General features: G+C 36.6%; 1 protein-coding gene across 18 annotated transcripts in view; it reads left to right on the plus strand.

Moving 5' to 3' along the window:
* GAPVD1 (GTPase activating protein and VPS9 domains 1) overlaps nucleotides 1–27,348 on the plus strand; it is a 61,316-nt gene that overhangs the window by 9,839 nt on the left and 24,129 nt on the right. For 6 of the 18 annotated variants that reach the window (XM_074331004.1, XM_019728574.2, XM_019728577.2 and 3 more), the window contains 10 exons: nucleotides 11,448–11,665; nucleotides 12,660–13,503; nucleotides 15,916–16,002; nucleotides 16,838–16,972; nucleotides 17,118–17,307; nucleotides 18,861–18,941; nucleotides 20,195–20,352; nucleotides 22,633–22,762; nucleotides 24,035–24,160; nucleotides 25,996–26,169. In XM_074331004.1, the coding sequence (XP_074187105.1) occupies nucleotides 11,481–11,665; nucleotides 12,660–13,503; nucleotides 15,916–16,002; nucleotides 16,838–16,972; nucleotides 17,118–17,307; nucleotides 18,861–18,941; nucleotides 20,195–20,352; nucleotides 22,633–22,762; nucleotides 24,035–24,160; nucleotides 25,996–26,169 (2,110 nt within the window). In that variant the 5' untranslated portion in view covers nucleotides 11,448–11,480. The remainder of the gene's footprint in view (nucleotides 1–11,447; nucleotides 11,666–12,659; nucleotides 13,504–15,915; nucleotides 16,003–16,837; nucleotides 16,973–17,117; nucleotides 17,308–18,860; nucleotides 18,942–20,194; nucleotides 20,353–22,632; nucleotides 22,763–24,034; nucleotides 24,161–25,995; nucleotides 26,170–27,348) is intronic. The other 12 variants (XR_012495940.1, XM_019728576.2, XM_019728580.2 and 9 more) reach the window with 3 other exon arrangements.

The following is a 27,348-nucleotide window of genomic DNA, read 5'->3' on the forward strand; positions in this document are numbered from 1 at the left end:
GCAGCTAGGCCTTGCCACCACTGTGCTTGGCTGAGTTCACAAATCTTTTGTAACCTGGAGCTTCCCTGTCACTTCCCTGGCTCTCCTCTCCTGCTAAGCTTTGTTTCCTGGCAGTAATTAAAAGCTTCTGCCACTGCCATAGCTACTGCTGCTGCTGGAACTGCCACAGCCACCTTGGTTTTGTCATTTGGCAAAGCATTGGCCTCTATAGGAGCCGAAGCTTCTGCCTCCAAAGTTTCCTCCTTTCATGGGTCCAAAATTTGGAGATTGATTGTTGTACTTGCTGAAATCATTGTAGCTCCCACCACCTCCAAAATTACTTCCATTATTACCAAGCCCATTAAAACCACCTCAATCACTGACATTCCTTCCATGACCAAAGTTGTCGTTCCCACCAAAACCACCTCCTCGATCACCATTGATTGAAGTTTCCAGAACCACTTTGCCCCCCTTTTTCTGGAGGAAGCACTAGCAGTCTCTTGCTTAGATAGAGCTTTCCCTACTGCATAGTCATGGCATTCAGTGTGGTATTTGTGAATGGCAGTCTTGTCTCCAGAGTCATGGCCATCAAAGGTGACAAAAGCAGAGTCTCTTCGTGCCACTGCCTCAGTCAGTCATGATTTCAATCACTTCAGTTTTCCCACACTGTTCAAAATCATCTCTTAGGCGATGTTCTTCAGTGTCTTCTTTAATACCACTGAAAAAAGTCTTTTCCACGGTTAAGTGGGCAGCGGGTCTTTGAGGATCTTCTGAGACAGCCCTCTGGTTCCACAACTCTCCATCCACGTTGTTGGCCTTGCCTTTATGGCTGCATCCACTCCCTCCACGGTGGCTTAGGTGACAAACCCAAAGGCTCTGGAGCGCTTGGTGTTTGGGTCTCTTATCACCACCTAGTCTGTGAGGTTCCCCATTGCTCAGAAGAGTCGTCAGTAGTTTCAAAGCTCACACCTCCGGTGAAGCGTGTCCGCAGCTGTTGTGCTCTTTGGGAGACTCAGATGTGACCACGTGGGAGGGGAGACGTTAACGATGCTTACTCAGCCGCGTCCACCCACAGAAGCCTTTTATTATTTTTCTTTTTTAAATTTACTTCTCAATTACCGTTGACATATAATATTATATTAGTTTCAGGTGTACAAAACAACACAGTGATTAGACATTTATTTATATACTTCACAAAGTGGTCACCTCAATAAGTCTATTACCCATTTGACACTGTACATAGTTACTACAATATTATCGACTGCATTCCCTTGCTGTACTTTACGTCCCCTTGACTTTTTTTTTTCCAATTATAGTTGACATTCAGTATTAGTTTGTATTAGTTTCAGGTGTACAGTGTAGTGGTTACACATTTATATAATTTATGAAGTGATCCCCCCTATATGTCCAGCACCCACCTGGCACTATACAGAGTTTTTACAATATTAATGACTATATTCCCCATACTGTATTTCACATTCCCATGACTATATTGTAACTACCAATTTGTACTTCTTAATCCCTTCACCTTTTTCACCTAGCCCCCCAAACCCCCTTCCATTTGGTAACCATCAGTTTGTTCTTTGTATTTGTATCTATGAGTCTGTTTCTGTTTTGTTTGTTCCTTATTCTGTTCTTTAGATTCCACATATAAGTGAAATCACATGGTATAGCAGTGTGTCTTTCAATTCCCTGTACTTGTGCCAGGAATATTTGGTACTAAGTCATTCTTCTACAGAGTTTTACTCTTGTTTCAAATGTACCAACTAAAGATATTAAAGTATCACTTGTTTCCATTTTTATCCTCATTGATATGCATTTCTTAATTGTGAGGAAATATCTTTGTGGCCCATTAATAATTATTTCAAATATATTCATTGGAAGGTTAGTAGATGTTTTCAACTTAAATTTAGTTATTGTTCTTTAATCATTTTGGAATTGAGTTAGCAGGAGCTTGGCTGATTCCTAACTGGAGCATTGCTCTTAATCATTCAGTCATTTATATATTATTTATAAATTCAAACATTTATTCAGCACCTGTTAAATATCAGTCCCTCTGCTAGGGAATGGGGCTACCAAGAGGACTATGTCTCTGTCTCAGAGAACTTGAAGTATTGTTGAGAAAACAACATTTTATTGCAAACAGTGCAAAATGCTATGTTAGAGATGAGCCCAGATGAGAAAGAATCTGAGTCAGGAGACCAGCCAGTAAAGGCTCCTGGGTTTAAGTTGAGCCTGGGTGCCTAAATGGGATTTAACTGGCCAATGAAAGGAGTGGCAAAAGATTAAATAGAAGGTATATAGAAATCTGGTCTGTGAAAACCACTTGCAGTTGTCATTAGAATGTCATGTCTCCCTAAGAATGTGGGCCCCTCAAGAGCAGACCCTACCTGTCTTGTTCATCAGTGTCTAGCACACATTGCAGGTGTTTAATAAACATTTGTTGAAGGAAATGTGGTAAATAAAACTGACTGCACTTGTCTGTCCATTTTTTGTGGAAAGAGATGAGCTCGTTATTTTTAATACCTGACAATTTTTAGATCATGTCACTTAACAAAACATTATAAAATGAGCAAGAAATTGTTCCTGTGCTAAAGGAGACAAGTCTTGTTAAGGGGGAAACACATGCAGACAAATCCTTGTAATTCAACATGATTATTTATATTCATAAAAAAATATTTGCAAGGAACAGCCATCTCTTGTGTGGATTGGTTAGATCCCCGAAAGTGGTGGGTAATATAAATCCTCAAATTAAAATTACTTGATTGATAAAACACAGGAGCTAACATTGTAGTAGGTCATCTGAAAATGGCAGTCATGTCCTTTTTTGCCCTATCACATTAATATGAATATTATATAAGTACTATGAGGGAATATGAATATTATATAAGTACTATATAATGAGCGAAAAAAATGACTGACAGTTCTGTCAAGGAGTAGTCAGCAATATATAAAAATGTTTCCTATGCTTAATCCTTGAGTTGCATCATGATTTTTCCCAAATCTTCATGCTACTTGTACTGTTATTTAATGTCTTTTTTTATGGACACACTTTAAAATATTTTTAAAGAAGCTTTATGTTGCTACCATAATGAAAGGCTAACATCTCTTACCCTAAATAGAAAGCAACTAAAATATAATAAAAACAAAACAATGTTATAAAACCTAGCTAGCTACTGTTGGCAGAAGGTGCTGAGTTTGATGCCTGCTATCCTTTAATTAAAGGAGAGATTAGCAGGTATTAGGGAAGTGTTGAAGACAAATTGGCACCTTGCTTAGATATTCTCCATGATGTAAACAGGACTGAAAGGGTTTGAAAATGGAGTAACTTTCCCTCCTGTGGTTCAGCGTTGTTTAGCGTCATAGGGGAGGAAAGGATGCAGTCTGGATGGGAGCAGTTCCCCAGAGCTTCACAGAAGGAAGAGATTTGGAGGCTGGACCTTAAAAGATAAATCTGAGTTCACTTGAAAATAGAGAGGATATGGTCCTCTTAGGCATGAGCAATAGCATCTGCAAATGTGGAAGACTTTAGGATATACCGTGTTTCCCCAAAAATATTACCAGGTCTTACATTAATTTTTGCTCCAAAAGACACATTAGGGCTTATGTTTAGGGGATGTCATCCTGAAAAATCATGCTAGGGTTTATTTTCCTGTTAGGTCTTATTTTTGGGGAAACACGGTAGTATGACAACATCTGATTTGGGGGAAGTGAGGAAATGTTGGGAGATAGATAGGAAATGTAAAAAGCAGGGTTTATGAGATTAACCCCTAATAACTTTTTCTAAACTTTCACATATCCTTATAAAGTCGTTTCTTTCATAGGATTTGAGGGAATTTAGGTTATTTATTTAGTCCTGAAGTCCAACTAAACCCGACTTTGTCAGACAGTTGAAACTTTCAAAGAAAGGGGAGTTGTCCAGATACTGACTTTCATATTAATAATAGTTGAATGAGTGGGAAGATTGGAAGTGACCCTGGCCATAAATTAAAGCTGGGTGAGCCAGATACACCTGGATTTTAGTCTCAGCTTTGCCAGTTTTTAACTTGACTTTGGGCAAATTATTTAATTTCCTCAGTTTTCTCATCAGTGAAATGTGCATAAGAGCTTCTACCTTTCAGGAGTTATACAAATTAAATGAGAATATCAATGTAAAGCACCTGTGCCTAGTACATAACACACCTGTAATGTGTGGGAGTTATTATTTTTATTCCTATGCACCCATATATTTTACTTTCACCAATCAATTGAAATTCTTCTCCTCAATTTCAACCATTACAATTTAGAAGGGCTTTTTAAAAAAGTTTGTTATTAAGTGGAAATTAATATAAAAACTAGTTTTTCTTAAACAATTCAGGATAGGAAACAGTTTTGCCTTCCTTCAGTTGACCAGGAATTAGTACAAAATGTAATGTAGCCATGGAAATTTTGTGTTATAAAGTTTCTGTATTTCATTCTGATCATAGTAAACTGGAAGAAAAAATATATTTTAGTGTGATAGTTTAACCATTACTGATGTTAACCAGATGTTACATCATATGATAGATGGTATTCCTTTTTCTAGATGACAGTTTTTGGATGTTGTGATAAATTAGTGTTCAAATGTTTTTGTAAGTTTGTATACTTTTTCTTACTGAACAATGTTTGCTAAATTGGATATTTGGACTTAGAAGTTTATTATTTGTGCAATTAAAAAAATTTTTTTTTTAAATATTTTATTGGAAAGGGAGCAGGACTTTATTGGGGAACAGTGTGTACTTCCAGGCCTTTTTTCCAAGTCAAGTTGTTGTCCTTTCAGTCTTAGTTGTGGAGGGCACAGCTCAGCTCCAGGTCCAGTTGCCGTTGCTAGTTGCAGGGGGCACACCCCACCATCCCTTGCGGGAGTCAAACCGGCAACCTTTGTGGTTGAGAGGCTGTGCTCCAACCAACTGAGCCATCCGGGAGCTCAGCAGCAGCTCAGCTCAAGGTGCCGTGTTCAATCTTAATTGCAGGGGGCGCTGCCCACCATCCCTTGCGGGACTTGAGGAATTGAACTGGCAACCTTGTGGTTGAGAGCCTACTGGCCCATGTGGGAATTGAACCGGCAGCCTTTGGAGTTAGGAGCATGGAGCTCTAACCGCCTGAGCCACAGGGCTGGTCCCTACAATTTTTTAAATAGACTTTATATTTTAGAACAGTTTAAGATTTATGGAAAAATTGAGACGATAGTATAGGGAGTTCCCATATAGCCAGCACCAAGTTGCTTCTATTATTAACATCTTCCATTACTGTGGTATATTAAAATCAGTGAAGCAGTATTGATATACTGTGATAAACTAAAGTTCATACTTTATTAAGATTTCCATAGTGTTTACCTGGTGTCCTTTTTCTGTTCCAGGATCCCAGTCGTGATAATTTAGTAATGTGGTAATTACATGTCCTTATTTGTGTTATTTTTAACTGGATCCTCTTAAGTGAGACTCATTTTTTATTTGCAACAGATGCTTTATTCTCAGATTTCAAAGCCGTACCTCTATATGGATATTATGTTGCTAAAAATGCTCTTAAATTGAAGATAGTTGGCCTTCATTTCACTTTTAATAAGCCTTTTACCAGTGTAGGTTCCATAATGTTAGCAAGTAGTCTTCTTTAGTTATGACTTTGATATGTCCCACTTATTTTCATGGCAAGGTTCATTCTGTCAGTTCAATCATGCGATGGACCTGGAGTCTGTCTCATTGTGTCCTCGTGAAATGATAAAAATTACCCTACCTTTTAACTGACAAGAATAATGAGGTCCTACATTGTGCGAGTGAAATAGATAAGGACATTATCCCAATTTTGAAGATGAGGAAACAGAAACTTAGGTGACTGGCCACAGATCACATTGACAGTGGGTGTCAGAGCCGTTTTAAATGCCTCAGATTTTCAGACTGCAGCTTTGGTATCCTTTCCGCTGACTTATTTGAAGTAGTCTCTATATAAAATAAGAAAGTAGCCGGTGGTCTTTTCTTACTGACTCTCTTACAGAGTTATTCCTGAATTTATTAGATTAATAAAGAGATGATCCGTTTGCTTACTTGAAGTCTAGCTGTTTCTTAGAGTTTAGAACTGTTAGATACATATTAACTTGGGATGCCCTTGATTAGAAATTTTCAACACAGAAAACATGAAACATGATTCTCATCCCATAAAACATTTGAAATAAGTTGTTCTACTTTAGAGTCCTTCTCTTGAGTCACAGGAGTTTGTTCAGGGATAGTTGCTAACATTCATAGTGCATGTTTCCTCCTTGGAACTTTTCATGTATTTTCTAAGTTACACATTTCACCTTATCAGGCTATGCTTCCTCTCTGTGCTCTGTGTTACAGTAGGTATGTTTGCTTATCAGGAGTTGGCAAACCTTTTCTGTAAAGGGCCAGATAGTAAGTATTTTAGCTTTGGGGGCCATATGGACCCTGGCAACTGTTCAGCTTTGCCATTGGAACATGAAAGCAGTCATAGATCATATACAAACAAATGGGCATGACTGTTCCAATAAAACTTTATGTATACAAATAGGCAGCCAGATAAATCTGGCCCCCAGGCCATAGTTTGCCAGCCCCTACTGTGTAGCATTGTGCAAAGATACAGAACCAGTGTGTTTTACTCCTTCAACTAAAATCTCCCCACCGTGCCCTCAGTGATAAGTCTTGATAACATGAGTTGAAAAGCTTAAAATCTGATTTAACATACATAAGTATAATTGATTTGTAGAATTGTAATAAGTGGAACCGAATTTAAGATTACAGATTTTCAAAGTCTAATTTTTAGCCATTCCAAAATGAAATGATCTAACTTAGAAAATGATCACAGGTTTCAGGAAAAACAGTTCTTGTTGTGACTGACATGAACAGAAATACAGGGCAGGCTATGTGAACACCTGGTGGTCCAGGGCAGATGTCGATGGAGCTGGCTGTCAGGGTGGAGAGCAGGAAAAGGAGGGGAAGACCCTCTTGCCAAATACAGGAGTTTTCTGGGAAACGGTTTCCATTTGACTCCTGCAGTTGTTTTGAAATAATGATCTATTAGGTATTATTATTTGTGTGTGTGGTTTATTTTTTTCAAAATGTATGAGCCAGTAGACTTGGTGCTACCTGAATTGAGCTCAGTTAACATGTTTGAGCTTCTTCTACCTGCCATCAGCTATGCCAGGACAGAGTTGAGTGATTTCTTTCCTTTAGTGTTTACCATCTAATGGGAGAGACATGTAATATCATTACTAAACTGGGGGCAAAAATATAGGTCAGAGTAAATTCACGTTTTAAATCTCTTGCATTTTACCCAGTAGTTTACTGACACTTTCCTGTGTGTGATAATGAGAGGATTATACACTTATTCAATGATTTTATTTTTAAAGTATTGTTTTGTAGGGTTATTTGACAGCATTCTGACTGGCTTATTAAAGGAAGGAAAGCAATAAAGCTTATAATTCTTGAATTTGATTAAATAAAAAAGTTCTTAGCAAGTTTGTCTAGTGTTCTAGGTTTCTTTGCAAAATAAACCTAGGTTTGCAAAAATGTCTGAAGACATTTGGGACTGTTGAAGGGTTTAGAAGTGAGTTCTGTTTTAGATTAGGTGGAGCATTACTTTCAAGAGTTAATTTTTTTTAAGTGAAGCTACATTTGAAGGTTTTAATTTCTAAATTGCATAAATTGGTTCATATTTTGCTGTGACACTGGAAACTAATGTGTCCTCTCTATCTTGAACTGTATTTTGGTGGTAATTAGACTGTGAGCTCCTTGAGATTAGGGGACCTGGCTAGGCATCAGAAAAACTCAATAATATATCTGTTGAATTAAATTGTATTACAACAACAAGAAGGGCACAATTTGAGAATTTCTAAAATACTTTTTCCTATCTTTTTATTAGGAAAATTTTCTGACACAGAAACTGTTGAAGGGTAGTATGGTGATCACCATATATCTACCACCAGTAGAACAGTTTACATTTTGCTCCACTTTTAAATCTCTTGGATTTTTTTTTTCTGAGCCACGTGCAAGTAAGTTGCAAACACCCTCATACTTTACTTCCACATACTTGAGTGTGCACCTCTTAAATATAAGGTATTCTTCTGTTTAACCACAAGGTTTCTGAGTCTTTCTTGTGGAGACCAGGGTAATAATAAGAATAGTGTATTGGCTCTATCACCTTTCACCTGCGTGGCCTGGTGCAAGTTATTTGATACCCTGACCTCAGTTTCCTTAGCTGCAAAGTACCTATGTCAGAGGAACCTTAGGACGATTAAGTTTGTAAAGGTCTTAGAACCATACCAGACACAATTTTCAGTTTATAAAGTGGTGAAGAACTACACCCATCCTTTTCCCTATTTGACAACTTCTACCTCACCTTCCCTATTTGTAGGTGTCTAAAAAAATCTCATATTTTCTACCTCCTAAGAGCTCTGAAATTTGTCCTGTTCTTCCCATTGCTGCTGCAACATTTATTGCCTGTCAGCAATTTCTTAATCTCTCATCTAGTTCCATCTCCTCCTCATCCTTTTGCTTACTACCAGAATTTATATTCTCAAATACAAATTTAATTATGTTAATTTCCTATTTAAAACTCTTTCCCATCACCTACACTGCAAAGCCCACGTTTCTTCACTCGGGCTTCTGTGTACGTTCTGTCTCTGTAGCCTTATCTGTCATTATACACTCCTTCCCCACCCACCTCACTCTTAACACACACTGACTCACATGCCCCCAGTCTGGAGCAAGCCACGGGGAGTGCTCTGAGTACACTCAGTGTCACACACCTCTGTGCCTTAGCTGGTTGGCTTCCTCTGTTTGGACTTCTGCCCCTACCTACCATCCTCTTTATCCTGGCAGATACTTGTCTTTTAAGACTGGCTGCAGGTATATAACTCCTCAGTCATTCCTTCTCTTTTGTCCCTACTCTGGATGGTACAATCTTATGGGTAGCGTAATATTCATAACATTTTCAAGCAGCCATTTGCTTGCATGTCGGCCCCATTCTACTAGATTAAAAAGTCCTTGCGGTCACACACTAGGTTTTATTCTTTTTTGTATCCCTAGTACCTAATACATTGCTTGTACCAGGCACAAAATAAATGTAGGTATTGTGTCATTCTGTGGATGAAAAAAACCCTGAGGTTCAGGGAATATATATTATGTACCGAAAGTAACAGAACTAATGGATGAAGCATACAGATCTTTAAGAGCCCCTTTCAGTACTGTTTTCATTAACTGTAATACTTCTCATAATTACATCCATTCGTTCAATGATTCTGTTCATAGTCTGTGACTTAGAGCCCCCTAGAGGATGTGAGAATTCCCTCATGGAAGTCTAGAATCATATATGCGTCTTCTGTCGACTCAGTTATTTAATAAGATTATATATGTATGTGTATGCATGTCACCATTTGTTTTGAATGTGCACAGATGTTTCTGTGACTAATAGTGAATCATCTTGGGGAAGTAGACATATTTATAGCTTTTGAGAGGAAAGCGGTATGAGGGCCCTAACCACACAGGAGATGTGGAATAACAGCTTTGCATAGTTTGCTAGGGAATTGATAAGGTACAAGGAAGTATTTTTTGAAAGCAGTTAAATTCAGATTAAATAGTAATATCTGAAATTTTCCTAGTCATCAGTAGTTCACTAAAATAAAAGAGCTTAAAATTTTCTGAAATCAAACTTAATTAAAAATAGTTAAATTTATTTCTTTAAATAAGGTAGCTTTAAATATACTTTCAGCTGCTACCCTAGTGTTTAATTCTTTTTTTTGTCTTAGCACCAAAAATATTTATTTTATACATTGGAACGTGTTTTCATTGGATCCCTAGGTTGTCTTCTCTTTTAGAATCTGAATTCACTACAAATTGTATTTTATCAACTCCAAATAGATCTATTAAGGTCACTTGAATCTGATTGGCTAGGACAACTTTTTTTCCAGCTTTATTGAAATATAACATATACTTAAGGTGTATAAAGTAATGATTTGATACACATACATATTGCAAAATGTTTACCACAGTAAGGTTAGTGAAACACATCTTTCACTTCCCATAATTATTATTTTCTTGTGTTGTTATGGTAAGAACATTAAAGCTTTATTCTTTTTTTTTTTTTAATCGGGGAATATTGGGGAACAGTATGTTTCTCCAGGGCCCATCAGCTCCAGGTCCTTCAATCTAGTTGTGGAGGGTGCAGCTCAGCTCCAGGTGAACCCGCAGCCCTGTTGTTGAGATCTCACGCTCTAACCAACTGAGCCATCCGGCCACCCTAAAGCACTATTCTTACATTTTCAAGTATACAATCATAATGTTTAATTCTTAATGAGAAGTATTTTTCTAACTTAATGACTGCCTGCTATCTGGACACAACGTTGTATTCTGTTATCTGGGCCAAAGACACTTCTATTGTTGATGATACAAAACATTTGTGGTTTGGCAGGCATTCTAGATTCAAGGGTATAGCTTAAATAATACTGCTTTAAAATATGTGTGCTATTTTAATCAGTTTGTTTAGCTACTAGATAAACAAGAATTGTGTGATTTCATTCATTCCTTTGGCAAATATTTATTCAAGTCCTACTGTGAACCAGGCCCTTCGCTCAGCTCTGAAATTTCAGCCGTGAGTGAACAGAACAGACAAGCCTTAGCCCTAGTGGCCCTTACCTTTTAGTAGGGGAGCCACACTCTAAGCACGGTGAACATGCAAGTAGATATCTGTAATATAAGCTAGATGGGGACAAGTGCTTTAAAAAAAAGGCCGGAAGAGGAATAGGAAGTGATATTTTCTATTTTAGAAAGAGGTATCTGAAAAGGCCTCCCTAAATAGACATTTGAGCAGAGAATTGTGAATGAAGTAAAGGCACTAGCCTTGTCAAGATATCTGGAGGAATAGCCCTCCAGACAGAGGGATCAGCAAATGCAGAGGCTTTGGACGATGTCTAGTAGGGGAAGCGCTTGATCTGAGTGAAGTTTGAAGGCTACTGTATGCTCTGTAGAGAGCAGACTCGAGTAGTGTGTGAAAGGAAGCAGGGAGGTCAGTTAGGAAGTGGTGGTTAAGACCTTCCGGTGACAGATGATGGAGGTGGTGAGTACTCAGATTTGAGATGTATTTTGAAGCTAAGAGTCAACAGAATATGTTGATTGATTGTAATGTGAAAGAGAGCAGTCAAGGAAACTCCAGTGTTAATAAGTAGACACTGGACTTGAAGGATATACACAAGGTTTTTGCAATGTTTATCTCTGAGCAGTGGCCTTATTAGGAGCTTTTTTTTTTTTTTAGCTTATCTGTATTTACCAATTTTTCTATACTGAATCTGTAATGCTTCTATAATTAAAAAAATATAGATTATTTTAAAATTAGAGTTACCCATGCTACTAAATGGAGCTAATTCTTAATGTGTTCTATCCCTTTTGATTTTGGAAAACAATTTCAGTAACATAGAATTTTTAAATTTGTCTTTTTACTCCTAGTGATCAGCCTTTGTACCTTTTCCACATTTGAAGATGGTGAAGCTAGATATTCATACTCTGGCCCATCACCTCAAACAGGAACGCTTATATGTGAACTCTGAGAAACAGCTCATTCAGAGGCTCAATGCAGATGTACTTAAGACAGCTGAAAAGTTGTATCGTACGGCATGGATTGCTAAGCAACAGAGAATTAATTTGGATCGGCTTATCATAACCAGGTAGAGAAAAGATTTTGAAGTCTTAAATTTTATAAACCACTATGAGTCTGTGCTAACTGTAAGTACATGAATCTATTTCCAACAAAGTGCCTCGTTTAAGATAGTTTAAATCAACATTAAGGTGAGTTATTTTGTTTATTAAATCAGTTAAGCACTGTCACAGAGAATTATAACTTAAGCATTAATATTTTATACCAATTAATTTGCACCAATTTTGTATCCTTTGTACATATACAACATTTTATTGTTGTAGAGAGTAAATTATCTTGTGTTCTACATTTCTCCTAATATAATTTAATATATACATTTCCATGTTTTGCTATTGTATATCTACTTTTCCATTTTAGAAACCTCATTTTTCACTGTGTGAATACCTCATTATTCTCTTATTCCAAGAAGCAGTTTTTAACTGTAATAAGAGTTGTAGTAGTGCTGAGGTATAACGTTGTGAAAAGGAGTCAGAGACAGAAGAGTACCTACTGTATGATTCCATTTATATGAAGTTCAAAGAGAGGCAGGACCGATCTGATGATAGAAATCAGAATAATGGTTCCTTTTCGGTACTTTCCTTTTTCTTTTCTTTTTAAATTTATTATTTTTTTAAATTGAGGAATATTGGGGAACAGTGTGTTTTTCCAGGACCCATCAGCTCTATGTCAAGTCGTCGTTTTCAATCTAGTTGTGGAGGGCGCAGCTCACTGGCCCAAGTGGGAATTGAACCAGTGACCTGGGTGTTATGAGCACTGCACTCTAACCACTGAGCCAACCGGCCGCCCACTTTTTGGTATTTTTCATTGAACCTGATTTAATATGAGGAATTTGTCCTTTTTGGTTTTTTTCTTTACACATTCAGATGCTGTTAGTCTAAAAGATTTTAGCAAATCCGAGTGATCTCATTCTATAATCAGCTCACATTCCATGTTACAGTATAGGATGTGTGTTATATTATTGTTGTTGTTAATTTTATTATTTGGCTTGTTTGCTCCTTTTTTAGTGCTGAAGCTTCCCCTGCTGAATGTTGCCAACATGCCAAGATTTTGGAAGATACACAGTTTGTTGATGGATACAAGCAATTGGGATTTCAGGAGACTGCTTATGGAGAATTCTTGAGTCGATTAAGGGAAAATCCTCGTCTTATTGCCTCCTCTCTGGTTGCTGGAGAGAAACTTAATCAGGAGAGCACACAAAGTGTTATTTACACAGTTTTTACCTCCCTCTATGGCAACTGCATTATGCAAGAAGATGAAAGCTACCTCCTTCAGGTTTTGCGATACTTGATTGAATTTGAACTTAAAGAAAGTGACAACCCCAGGCGACTTTTGAGGAGAGGAACCTGTGCCTTCAGCATCTTATTTAAACTTTTTTCTGAAGGACTGTTTTCTGCCAAACTTTTTCTCACAGCAACTTTACATGAGCCAATCATGCAACTGCTCGTGGAAGATGAAGACCATCTGGAAACAGATCCAAATAAGCTAATTGAGAGATTCTCCCCATCTCAACAGGAAAAACTCTTTGGAGAGAAAGGCTCAGATAGATTCAGGCAAAAGGTTCAAGAGATGGTTGATTCCAATGAGGCCAAACTAGTGACTTTGGTGAACAAGTTTATTGGTTATCTCAAACAGAACACATACTGCTTTCCACATAGTTTGAGGTGGATCGTGTCCCAGATGTACAAAACCCTTTCCTGTGTAGACAGACTGGAAGTTGGGGAGGTCAGGGCAATGTGTACCGATCTGCTGTTGGCCTGCTTCATCTGCCCTGCAGTTGTCAATCCAGAACAGTATGGAATAATTTCTGATGCTCCGATTAATGAGGTGGCAAGATTCAATCTGATGCAGGTATGCTTTTGCTGTTTATTAATGTGGCATTCAGTCTAAAATCAGTTGATGAGACAGGGGGTGTGGGGACAGAAAATGCGATGACAGTGTTCATAGATTCTTACCATTCCTTTTCCTTAGACTGTCTTAAATATTTGCTGCTTAAGACACAAAAACGGTCATATTGGGATTTAAAAAATACTGTTGTCATAAAACATTTTACATTAGTTTTTAAATGGAGTCCTCACAAACATGAATGTATAGTTGATTAGATTTTCTAGAACAAGCCCACCATCACCTTCCCAGGATTTCAAAATCCAGAATGATTGAAAACAGAGAGTCTTTTGTTCTTCATTTGGTGGCAAAACCTAACCTGAACTAACATGAGCCTCTTTATAATTTTTCGTTATTCCATTTAGTGTTGATGAGAACTTACGTTTTACTGCAGAAATGTAAATGTGTTTGGTTACAGGATGCTACCCTACATCCTGGACATCTTACACATATGCACTAACCAACTTTTTTAAAATCTCCAAATTTTGAAATATGAAATTCTTCTAGACCTGAGAGTTTCAGAAGGATGATTTTACACCTTTTTTTCCTACTTATCTGAAATACTGAAATCATGTTATTATTTCTTAAGAGACTCTTTTAATTATATCTTATCTCTCAGGAATACTATGAAGAAGAGACTGAGTTTATTTGGAATAGAATATATCTTTGGATGATTTTTTAAAAAATGATACCTTTTTTCATGATCAGTTCTCTCACTTTAGGACGTTTAGCAATTAACTATATAGAAATTCCTGAAATAAAATTTAAAAATTTTTTTATCTGTGAAATATTCAATTTATTCTTATGATAAAATAGTTGTAGTTTTTATTTTTGTCATTCTAGCAGAGATTGAATCACATATTTTCAAAATGAGTAAAAAGTTGGATTGTCCCAGATACTAAGATGATGCTGTGTGTTAACTTTCAACAAAGTGTCTTTAGAGGAAAGGATTAACAGTTCACTTTTGGCAGTAAGGAACTTGCTCTGTGAATTAATATTTACTTTCCAAACAGCATATGTTTTGTAGGAATTGTTTGCTTTTAAACTTAGGAGGGAAAAAAATTTGCCTTGAATACTTTGTGAACTATGATGAGGTGTGATCACAAAACACGGTGAATGTTTAAATAAAAATGTATTACAGTAAAAGACACATTGCCATTAATACCCCTCAAAATACTCTCCCTCGCTTTAAACACACTTATCCCATCATTCTTGCCAATTTTCTGAAGCAGTTCTGGAAATCCTATTTCGTGAGTGTCTTTAGTTGTGTTTTCGTGGCTGCCTCCATGCCTTGAATCGATTCAAAACATTTATCTTTCATGGTCATTTTGACTTTGGGGAAGAGCCAGAAGTCACACGGTGCCAGATCCAGTGAATATGGTGGATGAGGACACACCGTAATGTTTTTATTTGACAGAAATTGCCGTATACCAGAAGCATGTGTGACTTGGAGCGTTTCCATTGTGATCACAAAATATGGTGAATGCTGCTGCCGAGTGCCATCCAATGGAAAGCAGGGATCTTCAATATGGGAAGTGACACATCGAATCTTAGTAACAGTGTGTGACAAGTTTCAACTTGTTCAGTGCAGTCAGTCAGGTGTGAGCTACAGTTGAGAGAAAGAAGATGTGTTTTAAAGTGTGCCATATCACCCTCCATCATGACAACCCTCTGTGTCACACACCGCTTCTGGTATATGGCAGTTTCTGTCATAAAAACATTACGGTGTGTCCTCCACCTTAATCACCGAATCTGGTACCATGTAACTTCTGGCTCTTCTCCAAAGTCAAAATGATTCAGGACATCGAGGCAGCCATGACAGTGCAACTAAAGACACTCATGAAACAGGACTTCCAGAACTGCTTCAGAAAGTGGCAAGAATAATGAGATAGGTGTGTTCGAAGGGGGGGGGGTAGTATTTTGAGGGGTATTAATGGCAATGCATCTTTTATTGTACTAAATTTTTTTTGCTTAAAACATTTACCGTATTGTTTGATCACACTTCGTATTTAGGGAAAAGTACTTTTAACATTCTCTTGAAATAATTTAAGTGTGTCAGCTTTTACAAATTTTAAAATTTCTAACCACGTGAAAAGTACAATATCAGAAACAAAGGTGTTGTATTTTTACTTCCTAATGTCGATATAATATGCGAAACAAAAAAATGAAAGCAAAAATTTCTATTTTTCCTCTATTACTCTAAATATAGTAAAACCTGATGTAGACAAGATACACATTTGGAACCCTGCTTTCTATTGTCTGGTCAGGTGGTATGAATATTATGAAACAGATGTCTAGAATACAATGGAAATGTTTTCATAGAGAGGACTTTGTAAGTGTCTACAGCCTGTGTCTCCCTACCATTGCTTTGGGTTGCAGGTTGGCCGCCTTTTGCAGCAATTAGCAATGACTGGCTCTGAAGAGGGAGATCCCCGGACGAAGAGCAGCCTTGGGAAATTTGACAAAGTAAGAATGAATACTACGTCATGTGAAATACTGCTTATAGAAAATTCTGCCAAAGTATTAGTGAACCTACGTATTCTCTTTATTAAATCTTGTCCTGAGGTGATGTGTAAATTAAATATTATTTTCAGTTACCCTCGCTATAGCTATAAAGCATACAGGGTTGGATCTGCAGCATTTAAAGGAAGCTATCACTAAAGATTACTACTTCTCTCCCAAAGAAGTGTTGAGGAGATGCCATCATAATGAGAACCAAATAGCTATTAAGATTATTTGTTAAAGTTTAATTTTTAAAAATTGTCACCAAATCAAATCAGCAATAATTGTGTAACTTTGAGGCTATTTCATAAGTAATATTTATGGCATTGTTCAGTTAGTTTAATTAAATAAAATTTTAATTAGTCATATTTGAATAGGCTGCATTCAACCTAGTTTAAAATTCAAAGGCTATACAGTGAGATTTCCCTTCCACACTGATCTCTAGCCTTTATTTCCTCCCCAAAAGGTTCTTGTTGTTGTAAGTCTTCTGTATATGCTTCAAGAGCTCTGTGTGTATATAGCAAATTCCTACATGTATTTTCCCCATCACCCCATCCTTCCTTTTTCACAAATGGTAGGATAGACTGCACTGTTCTGTCCTGCATCATGTTTGTTTCACACACCAGAATATCTTGGAGATTATTCTGTATCAATTCATCAAGAGTTTAATTTTGTTTATTGTTGGGTTTCATAAAATTTTCAAGAAGAAAATCTTTTCTGCATACTTGTCCACCTTAATCTGAAATTTTGTTCCCTTAAAGGGGAAGTATTTCACTGTGGTCTTTTCTTGTTTTAACAGAGCTGTGTTGCTGCTTTTCTTGATGTTGTGATTGGGGGCCGTGCAGTGGAGACCCCTCCGATGTCCTCCGTTAATCTTCTGGAAGGGTTGAGCAGAACTGTGGTTTATATAACCTACAGTCAGCTTATTACTCTGGTAATGGCTTTATTCTTTAATAGGATTTTCTCAGAAGTCATTTATCTAAGCATGGGCAGAGTCATAGATGAGTACATTGTGTGAGAAATATATATTGCGTTTGAAAAATTGATTTCACCAGCTAATGTCCTTTTACTTTTGCCAGGTGAATTTTATGAAGAGTGTGATGTCTGGAGATCAACTGAGAGAAGACAGAATGGCTCTTGACAATTTATTGGCAAACCTACCCCAGGCAAAGCCAGGAAAAAGCAGCAGCTTGGAAATGACTCCCTATAATACTCCTCAGCTGTCTCCAGCCACCACTCCAGCAAATAAAAAGAATCGATTGCCTATAGGTAAAGAGACTTCTCATGTTGGGGCTTTCCCTTAAATTTAATATTTCTTTATTAGCCTTTGTTATTGCTCAGTGTTTTGGAATATAGTTTTAAATAATTTGGAAATGTCTTTCTTTTCATGTTTACTGATAATAATTCAATTTTTTACAATAGCACCAAATTAGTTAAGGCTTAGCAGGAGGCTTTAGCTTTATTTAGACATACTTTTCATAATTAATTGAAATCATGCCACCTACAGTACACTTTGTTTATATTTTAGTGTCTTTTCTTAGAAAAACTTGAAAGTGTTATTTGTTATAGATAGTCATTATTTGAATTGTGTAACTGTCCTTTCTACTAAGTTCTAAATAATATAATAAAATTTTTGAAGTTTCTAATGGTAAAGCTGAAAATATATAGTTAATATTTTTCCACTATTGTTATTAATAATCAGTCTTTTATCAGCTGAGCTAAGATATCTTTGTTATTTTGTAAAATAAAGCAACTTCCATTTTATTTTGTCATTTATTCATTTATTTAAGAAGTAGGCTTAATTAAGCTTTATTCACTTACTTAACGTCTATTATCTGTAAGTATACACCAAAAAATTAATTGAGCATATACTGTGTACCAGACACTGGGTGTTCACTTTATACACAAAATGAGTAGGTATTATATTACTGTCCTGCAGGTGGGCCACTGTGTTAGATCTTGGGGTATGATACAGAGACCATAGGATATGTCCATACTCTAAGTTAGTTGCCTATAGTCTGGTTGGGGAGAACAAGAAGAGACCAGTATTCCCAGTGTGTACTAAGTGTGATGGCGATAGACATAGAGGATTACCAGCACACCTAACTTAGCTGGGTGGTGATGGCATCAGGAGAAGATGATCCTGGAGCAGGTGACGCCTGTACTTTCTCTTGAAGTATGAATAGGAGTTAGTTACAAAAAGTAAACAAGACAGGAAAAGAGTGTTTAGGCCCAGGGAACAGAGTAGTTTAGTGACAATTTTTTAATGCTAATGAGGACCTCCGCGGTAATTAGTGAAAATGAATAGTTATATTTTATACATTTTGAAGAATAGGATTTCATTTTTAAACTTCCATGAGCTGATTTGTTAAGAACTGTCAGTTTCTTAAAATTAATCTACTGCATTTAACAATATGTAATAATATCATCAAGAGGAATGTGGTATCATATTCTTCAAGTCTCTGGCTTTCATCATCCCAAAATGTCAATTTTCAGAATTAAAAGTAGAAAAAACCCGAAATTTGACTCTTAATGATTTTTAATATTATAGGCTATTTGTACTTTTTTAAAACAAAGAAATGATTTGGTAAATTAGAGATTTTTTTTTCTCCATTATTCACTTCTATACGTTAGTTCTGTCATTTCTTGTCATCCAGAAGGTATCATTAAATATGGGGGTAATGGAAAGTAAATTTCAAATGTTTGCCCAGTATTTTGTATAGTCCTGTGATCTGGTCATTGAATTTATTTCATATTTTAAAAAAATGTGTCCATTATTCAGAGGGTTGATTTTCTTTCTGTTTAATGCTTTCCCAACCCAGGACAACAGTTAGCAGCCATCACTGCCTGGGATTCCTCAGCCACCAATCTTACCGCTCATATTACTCTAGTAACCCCATTTGGTGGGTAATAGGCTGTTCTTCCTCTTCTTACAACTTTTATTTAAGAAACAGTTTATAAAAGTGTGCTCCATGTGCATGTTGCTTTTCTTTGTGTAAATTGCTACATGAATTTTGATTACTTGTACTTTCATAGATTATAAAGTTTGTTACTTAAGATTCATGGAGTTGTTCATGAAGTTGAATTTAAGTTCACCATTCAGTAGAAGACAGTGAGGGTCAGCAAATAAAGGTGTGAGTGAATGTGACTTGAAAGTTGATGTGTGCTCTGAATTTTGAGAGTAGGAGATTAATGAACAGATCTACAGCATTGTGGAGAGAAGATGATTCTTTATATTTCTGTCTTTAAGTAGGTCAGCTTTCACTCAAAGTGAAGCTGAAAGACTTATTACTATAGAGTGTTTTTGCTTTATGTCCATACTTTTGTTTTGCACTGAAATAGAATTTCTAGTTAGTTTTCTGGTTGCATTGAATTTTATTGACCTCTGAAAGAAAATTGAAACTAATCACAGAGGACTAAAACTTACAGAGAAATTATCACCGACTATCTAAATCCTTCAGTTCTTGTAGGATGGATTATTTTAGAAAAAAATATATTAGGGAAAATAACACCTCAAAATAATTAGATCCTGTATTAATTTAGAATGTTTCCAGTAAGCAGAAAGGAAACTTGTATTCAAACATAAGGAAATCTCTCCTCCATCTTTCGAAAGAGGTTACTACATTTCAGGAAAAACATTGTGTTTTCAAAAACTGATTCTGGTTTTGTCATCAGTTGCCTAATTAACGTATATTACTTTATATGGCTGTCAGATTTCTATATGAAATTTTCTAATGCCTGTAAGTTCAGTTATTAGTATGGGAGACCTGTGGCAGTTAAATCATTTTATAGAAAAAAATAGTTGAAGGTATCTTGAAAAGATAAGAAATAAGGTAATACTTTTCCTGTCATCCCAAGTCTTAAATTGATTGGGATGTGTTTGCTGCTCTGCAGGTATGATCATCTGTGTGTCACTCCCTGTCAGGCGAACATGGATCATTTCTAATGTTCAGTTTTGAAGGAGAATCTATATTAGTCATCAGTAGAGTAACTGGAAAGATATAGGTTCTTTTTCATACTCATATTCTCACCATTCTTTTTTTTGTGCATGCGCAAATGTTCTATATTAATAGAAAATATATTTTTGTATTTAATGTCCCGTTTTCTTCATTTTATCTCTTTCTCTAAATTGTCTTATTTGAAATATTTTTATTAGCAACTCGGAACAGAAGCCGCACCAATGTGCTAATGGACTTCCACCTGGACCATGAAGGATCGTTTCAAGAAACCATCCAGGAGGTACAGCCAGAAGTGTTGGTCATCGCCTTAGGGACAGGTCCCCAGCTCACTCCAGGGATGATGTCAGAAAATGAGGTATGAATGTATTGGTGCATTTAACTTATAGCCATTGAGGTTAAGAAACTTAGATTCTATTCTAATTAATGGTCACTTCTATAAATCAGTATGCATTTAATGAATATTTTTCATTATCTTCAGTGGGCCTACCATGACACAACATCAAATGCTAAACCTCCTATGAACAGTTCTGGAGGCCCTTCTTCACATTAATACATCTACGGCACTGTAGTTAGTCACCAAGTCCACACACCAAAAGGAATTTCCCAAATAGTAAAAGAGGCAGGAAACCTGGAGATTGTGCTATGGAAATTGAAAAGACTTTTCCAGTGACCTTTAGGAAGTGTTTTATGTTTCTTTTCTTTCTAATGATTACTAGTGGCATTCCTGCTTTAAAGAGCCAAACATTCTTTAGAAATACTTTTCTTTTCTTTGGCCAGTTAGGAAGAAATGGAAGAGATAACTGAAAAGAAAACTAAGAAAGTGAAATATTTTGAAGAAATAGGATTGGGGGTGTGGGAATCAGTTTTAAGACATTTGTAAACAGAATAGCTGGGGGCAGGGACAAAGGGAAAGAAATCATGACTCTTAAGATAGGAATCTGTTCTCGTAGATTGTGACATCCTGAAAAAGAAGTGGCATTTTACATTCAACAGTGACTATTTATTATTCAAGAAAACCTGGTCCTGGCCTGGGAAGAAAGGACTAGTTATAATGGTTGATAAAGTGATGATGGTAGTTGGCTGTGCTTGGAACTGTGGCATCACTCATAAGAAAGAGGAGTGTCAAACTCCCAAACTGTCCCTCCACACACACACACACACACACACACACACACACACACGCACACACGGGGTGGAGGGGGAGGGAAGAGAGAAAAATTAATAAGCTGGCTATAACTTTCAGAATCAACTTTTTAGGGACTTGGGAATGTAATCCAAAACAACAACCAGGGGAATGCTTCTTGAGGGAAAAAACTGCTGAAGGTCAGTCAGAGAGTTCTGTGGCATTTTCCTCCCCTTGTCACCTTCCCCCGTCACCAGCTCAGTGGCCGCCTTGAAGGCAGTAGTCTGTGTTCCTGTGCAGGGGAATATCTTCATTGTGCTGTCATCCTTTTGCTTTCTGTTCATTCGTACCACTCTCTAGGCCTTTAGATGGATTTTGCCTGAAGATTCGTTGCCTATTGCTCACTATGACTTTAAAGGTCCAGGTTATCTTAAAAATACACAATGTAAAATTTTTATGTCTGCATTTAATTTCAAGCAAATAGGAAAGAAATTCTAATTTTAAATAACATTTTAATAGCATCACATGAGTAAATATACAGAGCCATTACAAACCCTTTAATTTAACATGTAAGTGCAGGGCCGAAGCAGCACCTAGAGGTCTTTTTGTTTTTGTTTTGTTTTTTCTTTTTAAGTAAGGATATCTTCCTTCATATTCCAGCAATAGTGTAGGAACTCAGTGGCTGTGAGTTTAAGTTTCAGCTGTGCTTAAACATGCTGTGTGACTTCCAACAAAGCACTCAATTCTTCATTAAGTTGGAGGTACACATACAAAGCTGGATTATGAGGCCTATGGGGAGTGAGAAGTAATTATGCTATTTGGAAATCACCTAACAAATAGAAAATATAAAAGACTTCAGCTCTAAGCTCGAGATGGCTGTGAAGTCACACTTCAGCTTCTGGTATGGACTTTTGTGGCCATGTATATATATGGTGATCGAGTGGAGATTCAGACTAGACTGAATTCTGGTGCCTACAAGATAATTTGTTTACATGTTTTTTTCCTATTGGCTTAGGTTATTAACTTTTGAAAAAATGTACTGCAAATTTATGTCATTTTACTATGCCAAATTCTTTATGTATATCTTTTTATTTAATTCTCAACAACTCCATGGCACACATACTGTTATGACCATCTTACAGGTGAAGAAACCGAGGTTTAGGGAGTTTAAATAACTTATGTAAGATCACATAGTTGGCCCACGGCAGAACCAGAAGGACCGGCCCACTGACTCTAGAGCCTTTTGGTTCTTATAAGCTCGACCTCTGCTCATTTGCTGTCTGGTTGCCTGTTCAGTCTCTGACACCAGTAGGGCAATGGAAGGGCACAGATTCAGTTCTTCTGATACTTACACTTTTCTCCTAGAGGTATTTAAAAGCTTGATCAGAATAACAGAGAAATGGGTTTTTTAGTTTAAAAGGATAATTGAAGAGCAAAAAAAGTTAAATATGCATTTGTTTTCATATCAGTAATCTTTCAGTTGTGATAAACCAATGGCATTTTATGTTTTAGGTCCTAAACATGCAACTTTCGGATGGAGGACAAGGAGATGTCCCTGTTGATGAAAACAAACTCCACGGTAAACCTGATAAAACCTTGCGCTTTTCCCTCTGCAGTGATAATCTGGAAGGAATATCTGAAGGTGAAGGGTTACTTCATTCAAGGAGTTGTGTGATTCAAGTAATATTTTGTTTTGTGTTCTTTAAAGGAGCCTTATAAATTATAATTCTACCATCTGTGCCCCTCACTGAGGAGGGTAATGAAGTTTTCCTCTAATGATCTTTAACAGTTGGCTGTAAAGATTGTTTTTTTGAATAAAATTTGAAAAGAAAGATTGCAAGAGACGTTTGGTCATATAAAATGGAAAAGATATAAGTCTTCACGGATATTTGAAAAGTACCAAGTTTTATTTCTCTAGTGTTGATCAATACCAAAGCTTATAGAGCTCCTTTAGAGGGATTTAGTGCATGTCTGAATGGAAAATAAAATGGACTCAGTATTTCAGGATGTTGTTTATACTTTAATGTTATTTCTTTGGACACACACACACACACACACACACACACACAACACACACACACCTGTATGAAGCAGAAAAACACAATGGAAATAGGAATAAAAAAGATCATTAAAAGCCAAGATTGTGAAGTGAGAATATGTCACCCTATGATCTAGGACAAATTATTTTAATGAAAAAAGTTCAAGTTTACTAACATTGTAACAGAAACATAAAATGTAATAACTTTTCCTTTTCCTCTGACGTTTCAAAACATCAGTAATGTGCGTTCATTCTAGAAAATGCTGAAGAGAAATTGAATCATCTGTAATCTCACCATTCTATTAATAACAGTTAACATTTTGGTTTATTTATAGCAAGATTAGGTCTATGCTGTTTTGAAACCTTTTTGTTCACAAAAATAACAGTAAATTTCCTTTTATAATGGAATACTCTTAAATAACATGGCTTTTAATGGCTGTTTTCTTTCATTTTAAATGGGCATATTTAAATATTCTTCTGTGATTAAACATGTAGATTGCTTCCGCTTTTCAGACATAAGCCATGAAACAATCAAAAATTAGATGAGTTTTTGAATTGTTCCTTAGGATAATTTCCTAGACGCAGAATTGCTGGCTTAAAGTGCATGTGTATTTTTGAGGTGTAAGTGCAGTATTAAAAGCACTTTAATCAGGGGTGGCCAGTTAGCTCAGCTGGTTAGAGTGTGGTGCTGATAACACCAACGTCGCCAGTTCGATCCCTGCATGGTCCACTGTGAGCTACTCCCTCAAAAAATAAATAAATTTTTTATTAAAAACCACTTTAATCAGTCTTTAGTCTCTTATCAAGGCATGAAAAATTGCATGATGGCTCATGACTGTTTTAAAAAGCTCACTCACAGTAGAAACATTTCTCTAGGTCCTTCAAATCGCTCCAATTCGGTATCCTCTCTAGACCTGGAAGGAGAGTCTGTATCAGAACTTGGAGCAGGACCTTCTGGGAGTAATGGAGTTGAAGCTCTACAGCTATTAGAGCATGAACAAGGTAAAGTGAGGTTGAACACAATTGCTCAAGTAGCACAGAATTTACCTGGGTGCAAGATAAACAGTGTGTTTCCATGCAAGTTGGCTGTGTTCAGTAAGAGAATAAACCTAAGTTGATTATATAATGACCATTAAACTTGCATTTATTCGTAGTTCCTTCACTTTTTAGAAATGTGTTTAGTTGGTGAATTGTTTAGGCTTAAGTTGTATAAGACTAATTAAAATGAATTGCTTGAATTCTGTAATATTTGATATTTCAATTCTGTAATATCAAAATTTTAAGGGAAACAAAGATAAAACCTCATGGCTCAAGAAACTTAGGGAGAGAATGGTACACAAATGATTGAAAGTGTCATAAGAGTGCTTTGGCAGTTCTGAGCGAGAGATAACAGTGTTTCAAAGTGTAGAGAAAAGCTTATTGGAAGAAAATACTAGCCTGGCTGGCATTGCATTGGCAGAAATGGAGCTAGAGCACAGTAGGTGAAGGAATAGTATAAGCAAGTCCCAGAGGTGGGAAACCATAATACTTACTCAGGAGCTACCAAGTAGGGCCATGGCGCAAGGTAAGGATTAAAAAATAGGAGGGTCCCTAGTGCGCTTTTGAAAGGTTAATTTGAAAACGTTTTTTTGATGTGTTTCTTTAAAGATCACTGGAGTCCTTCAAGGGTAGATGCCCTCAACTGGATTTGAGGCAGTGATTTTTAGACTTTAGTGTGCATAAAAATTATGTGGTGAGTTAGAAAAAAAAGCCATTTCCCATGTCTCAGAAATCCTGGTTCAGTCCATATAAGAAAGGAAGAGTGTTTCCCGTTGGGATATATGTGGCTTGAATAAAAATAATGCTATAATTTATTGGATTGGTTTGTCATTGTATGAATTAGAATTAAATTTTCTAAAATAACAGATTAAAATAATATTAGCTTAAAACAGAAGTTGAAAGACTCACTTCCTTAACAAGCCCTCTGGGTTATTCTGATGTAGATGGTTGGCAGGCTACACTTAGTGAATACTAAATTAAGAAGTGAATTGAGGCAAATTGCAGACTGCTTCTCACTGTTCAAGGGAAGAGAGTAAACTCTAGAATTGGGGAGGTATATCCAAGTCAATTAAAAAAAATGCCTTTTTTAAATGGATTTATCAGTTAATTATTGCCACAGTGCTACATAATAAACCACCTCAAAACTTAGCGACTTAAAACAATAAGCATTTATTTTTGCTCTTAAGTCTGCGAGTCATCTGGGTGGTTCTTCTGATTTGAACTGGGCTCTCTCATGCATCTACAGTCACCGGTGGTCAAGTAGGGGAGCTCTGCTTGTCTTACCTGGGGGTCAGTTGGTCAGTGGGGACCTGGCTGGTCTAGGATGACCTTCGCTTTGTTCTGCGTCATTCCTCATTCTCCAGCAGGCTTGTTCTCATGGGAGAAGCAAGGGGAAGAAGGAGATCAGAAGTTTATAAGGTTTCTTGAGGCCTAACCTTGCAACTAGCTCACTTCCTCTCTTACCCTTTTGGCCAAAGCAAATAACGTGGCCTGTGCAAGTGCAGAGAGAGGGGACTGCGTCCCAGTTCTTGATCAAAGTCACTGCAGAAGTTGTGGATACAGGGAGACAACTGATTGCATCTGTGGCCTCAGTTAATCTACCAGGGAAGTACATATGCTGAGCTCAGAGAGGGAAAGACTATATTCATGAGGGAATAATTCAGTGCTTTGGTACTGTGTGCTCAGTGTGAAGTATAAAATATGTAACATGAAGTTCAAAGACTTAAAGTTCCTTAAAGTTGATTAAGAAATCATAGCTGTGCTACCATTGTTTAAGTGCTTAATTTTGTTTTTGATAGCTACAACACAAGATAATCTTGATGATAAGCTGAGGAAGTTTGAAATCCGTGACATGATGGGACTGACAGATGATAGGGATATATCAGAAACAGTGAGCGAGACCTGGAGTACAGATGTCTTGGGAAGTGATTTTGACCCTAATATTGATGAAGATCGCTTACAAGAAATTGCAGGTAACTGCTCTTTAACATCTCCGGAAGATTACTGGCTAGTTATTCATGTCCACCCACTCTTCATGGGAGGAACTTCAGTTCTCTGACAGACACGGTGTATGTGTTAGCACTAAGTGGGAAACCGAGATAACTATGTAACTGTAAGGCATTTGTGTGTTTTTTTCCTTTACTTAAATATAGGTGTGTTTTCCCCATCTACATTTAACTCTCCTCCCCACCCCAGGAAAGAAACACCAGTCTTTTGAATTAACTTCTCATCAAGTCTTGTTTACAGGGCATACGGTGGTATATGTTCTTAGTCTGTGATGAAGATCTCTTTTTGAGATTAAACACCTTAAGATCAAAATTCGTACAGATTATAGCCATAAAATGTTTTGGAATAATACGATAATATAAAATAATAGGATAAAAAATTGAATTTACTTCTGGAAGGATTAATTCAGTTCCAAAACGTAACCAATTTTCTTTCTTTATATCAAGTTTATTGATGTACAATTTATATAAATTAAAATTCACCCTTCTTAGGATACTGTTCTTTGAGTCCTGAAAGATTCATACGGTCTTAATAACCACCATCTTCATTGTCTTTTTAAATTATGGAATATTTCAAACAAATAGAAGAGAGAAGAAGTATAATGAACTCCGTGTACCCATCACTCAGTTTCAGCAAGTGTACACACACACGGCCAGTTTGTTTCATCCCTTCTCCCACCCACTGTTGGTACTTTTATCCCCCCCCATTATGTTTAGGCAAGTTCCAGACATTATTTTATTTGTAATTATTTCATGACACACTTTAAAAGGTAACTTACCAGTAACCTTTTTTCAAAAGTTTTGCATGCACTGAAGTAGAATTGTTCTTTTATTAAGCAGAGCATTCTGAACTTGAGTATTTTTAACACAGATGTACAATAATGTTTAATCCTTTCTATTTGTATTTTTTAAGTAGTGTAAATAGATTTCTTAATTGGTTTTGCATTACTTTGTTCCAGATGCTAAAGTAGTATTTTTCCTGGCAGTAAGCTCTGTTTGAGCAATAAGCTGTCTTTGTAGTTGAATGTGTACTACAGAGGCGAAGTGCATTTTTCTGCAAATATATTTTATTGCTCTGAATATGTGGCTAATGTGCCAGAAGAAAACACATTTGCCCAGTATAACTTTCTGTGGTTAAATGTCTGT

Source organism: Rhinolophus sinicus, linkage group LG04, assembly GCF_036562045.2.
Source record: "Rhinolophus sinicus isolate RSC01 linkage group LG04, ASM3656204v1, whole genome shotgun sequence".
NCBI lineage: Eukaryota > Metazoa > Chordata > Mammalia > Chiroptera > Rhinolophidae > Rhinolophus > Rhinolophus sinicus.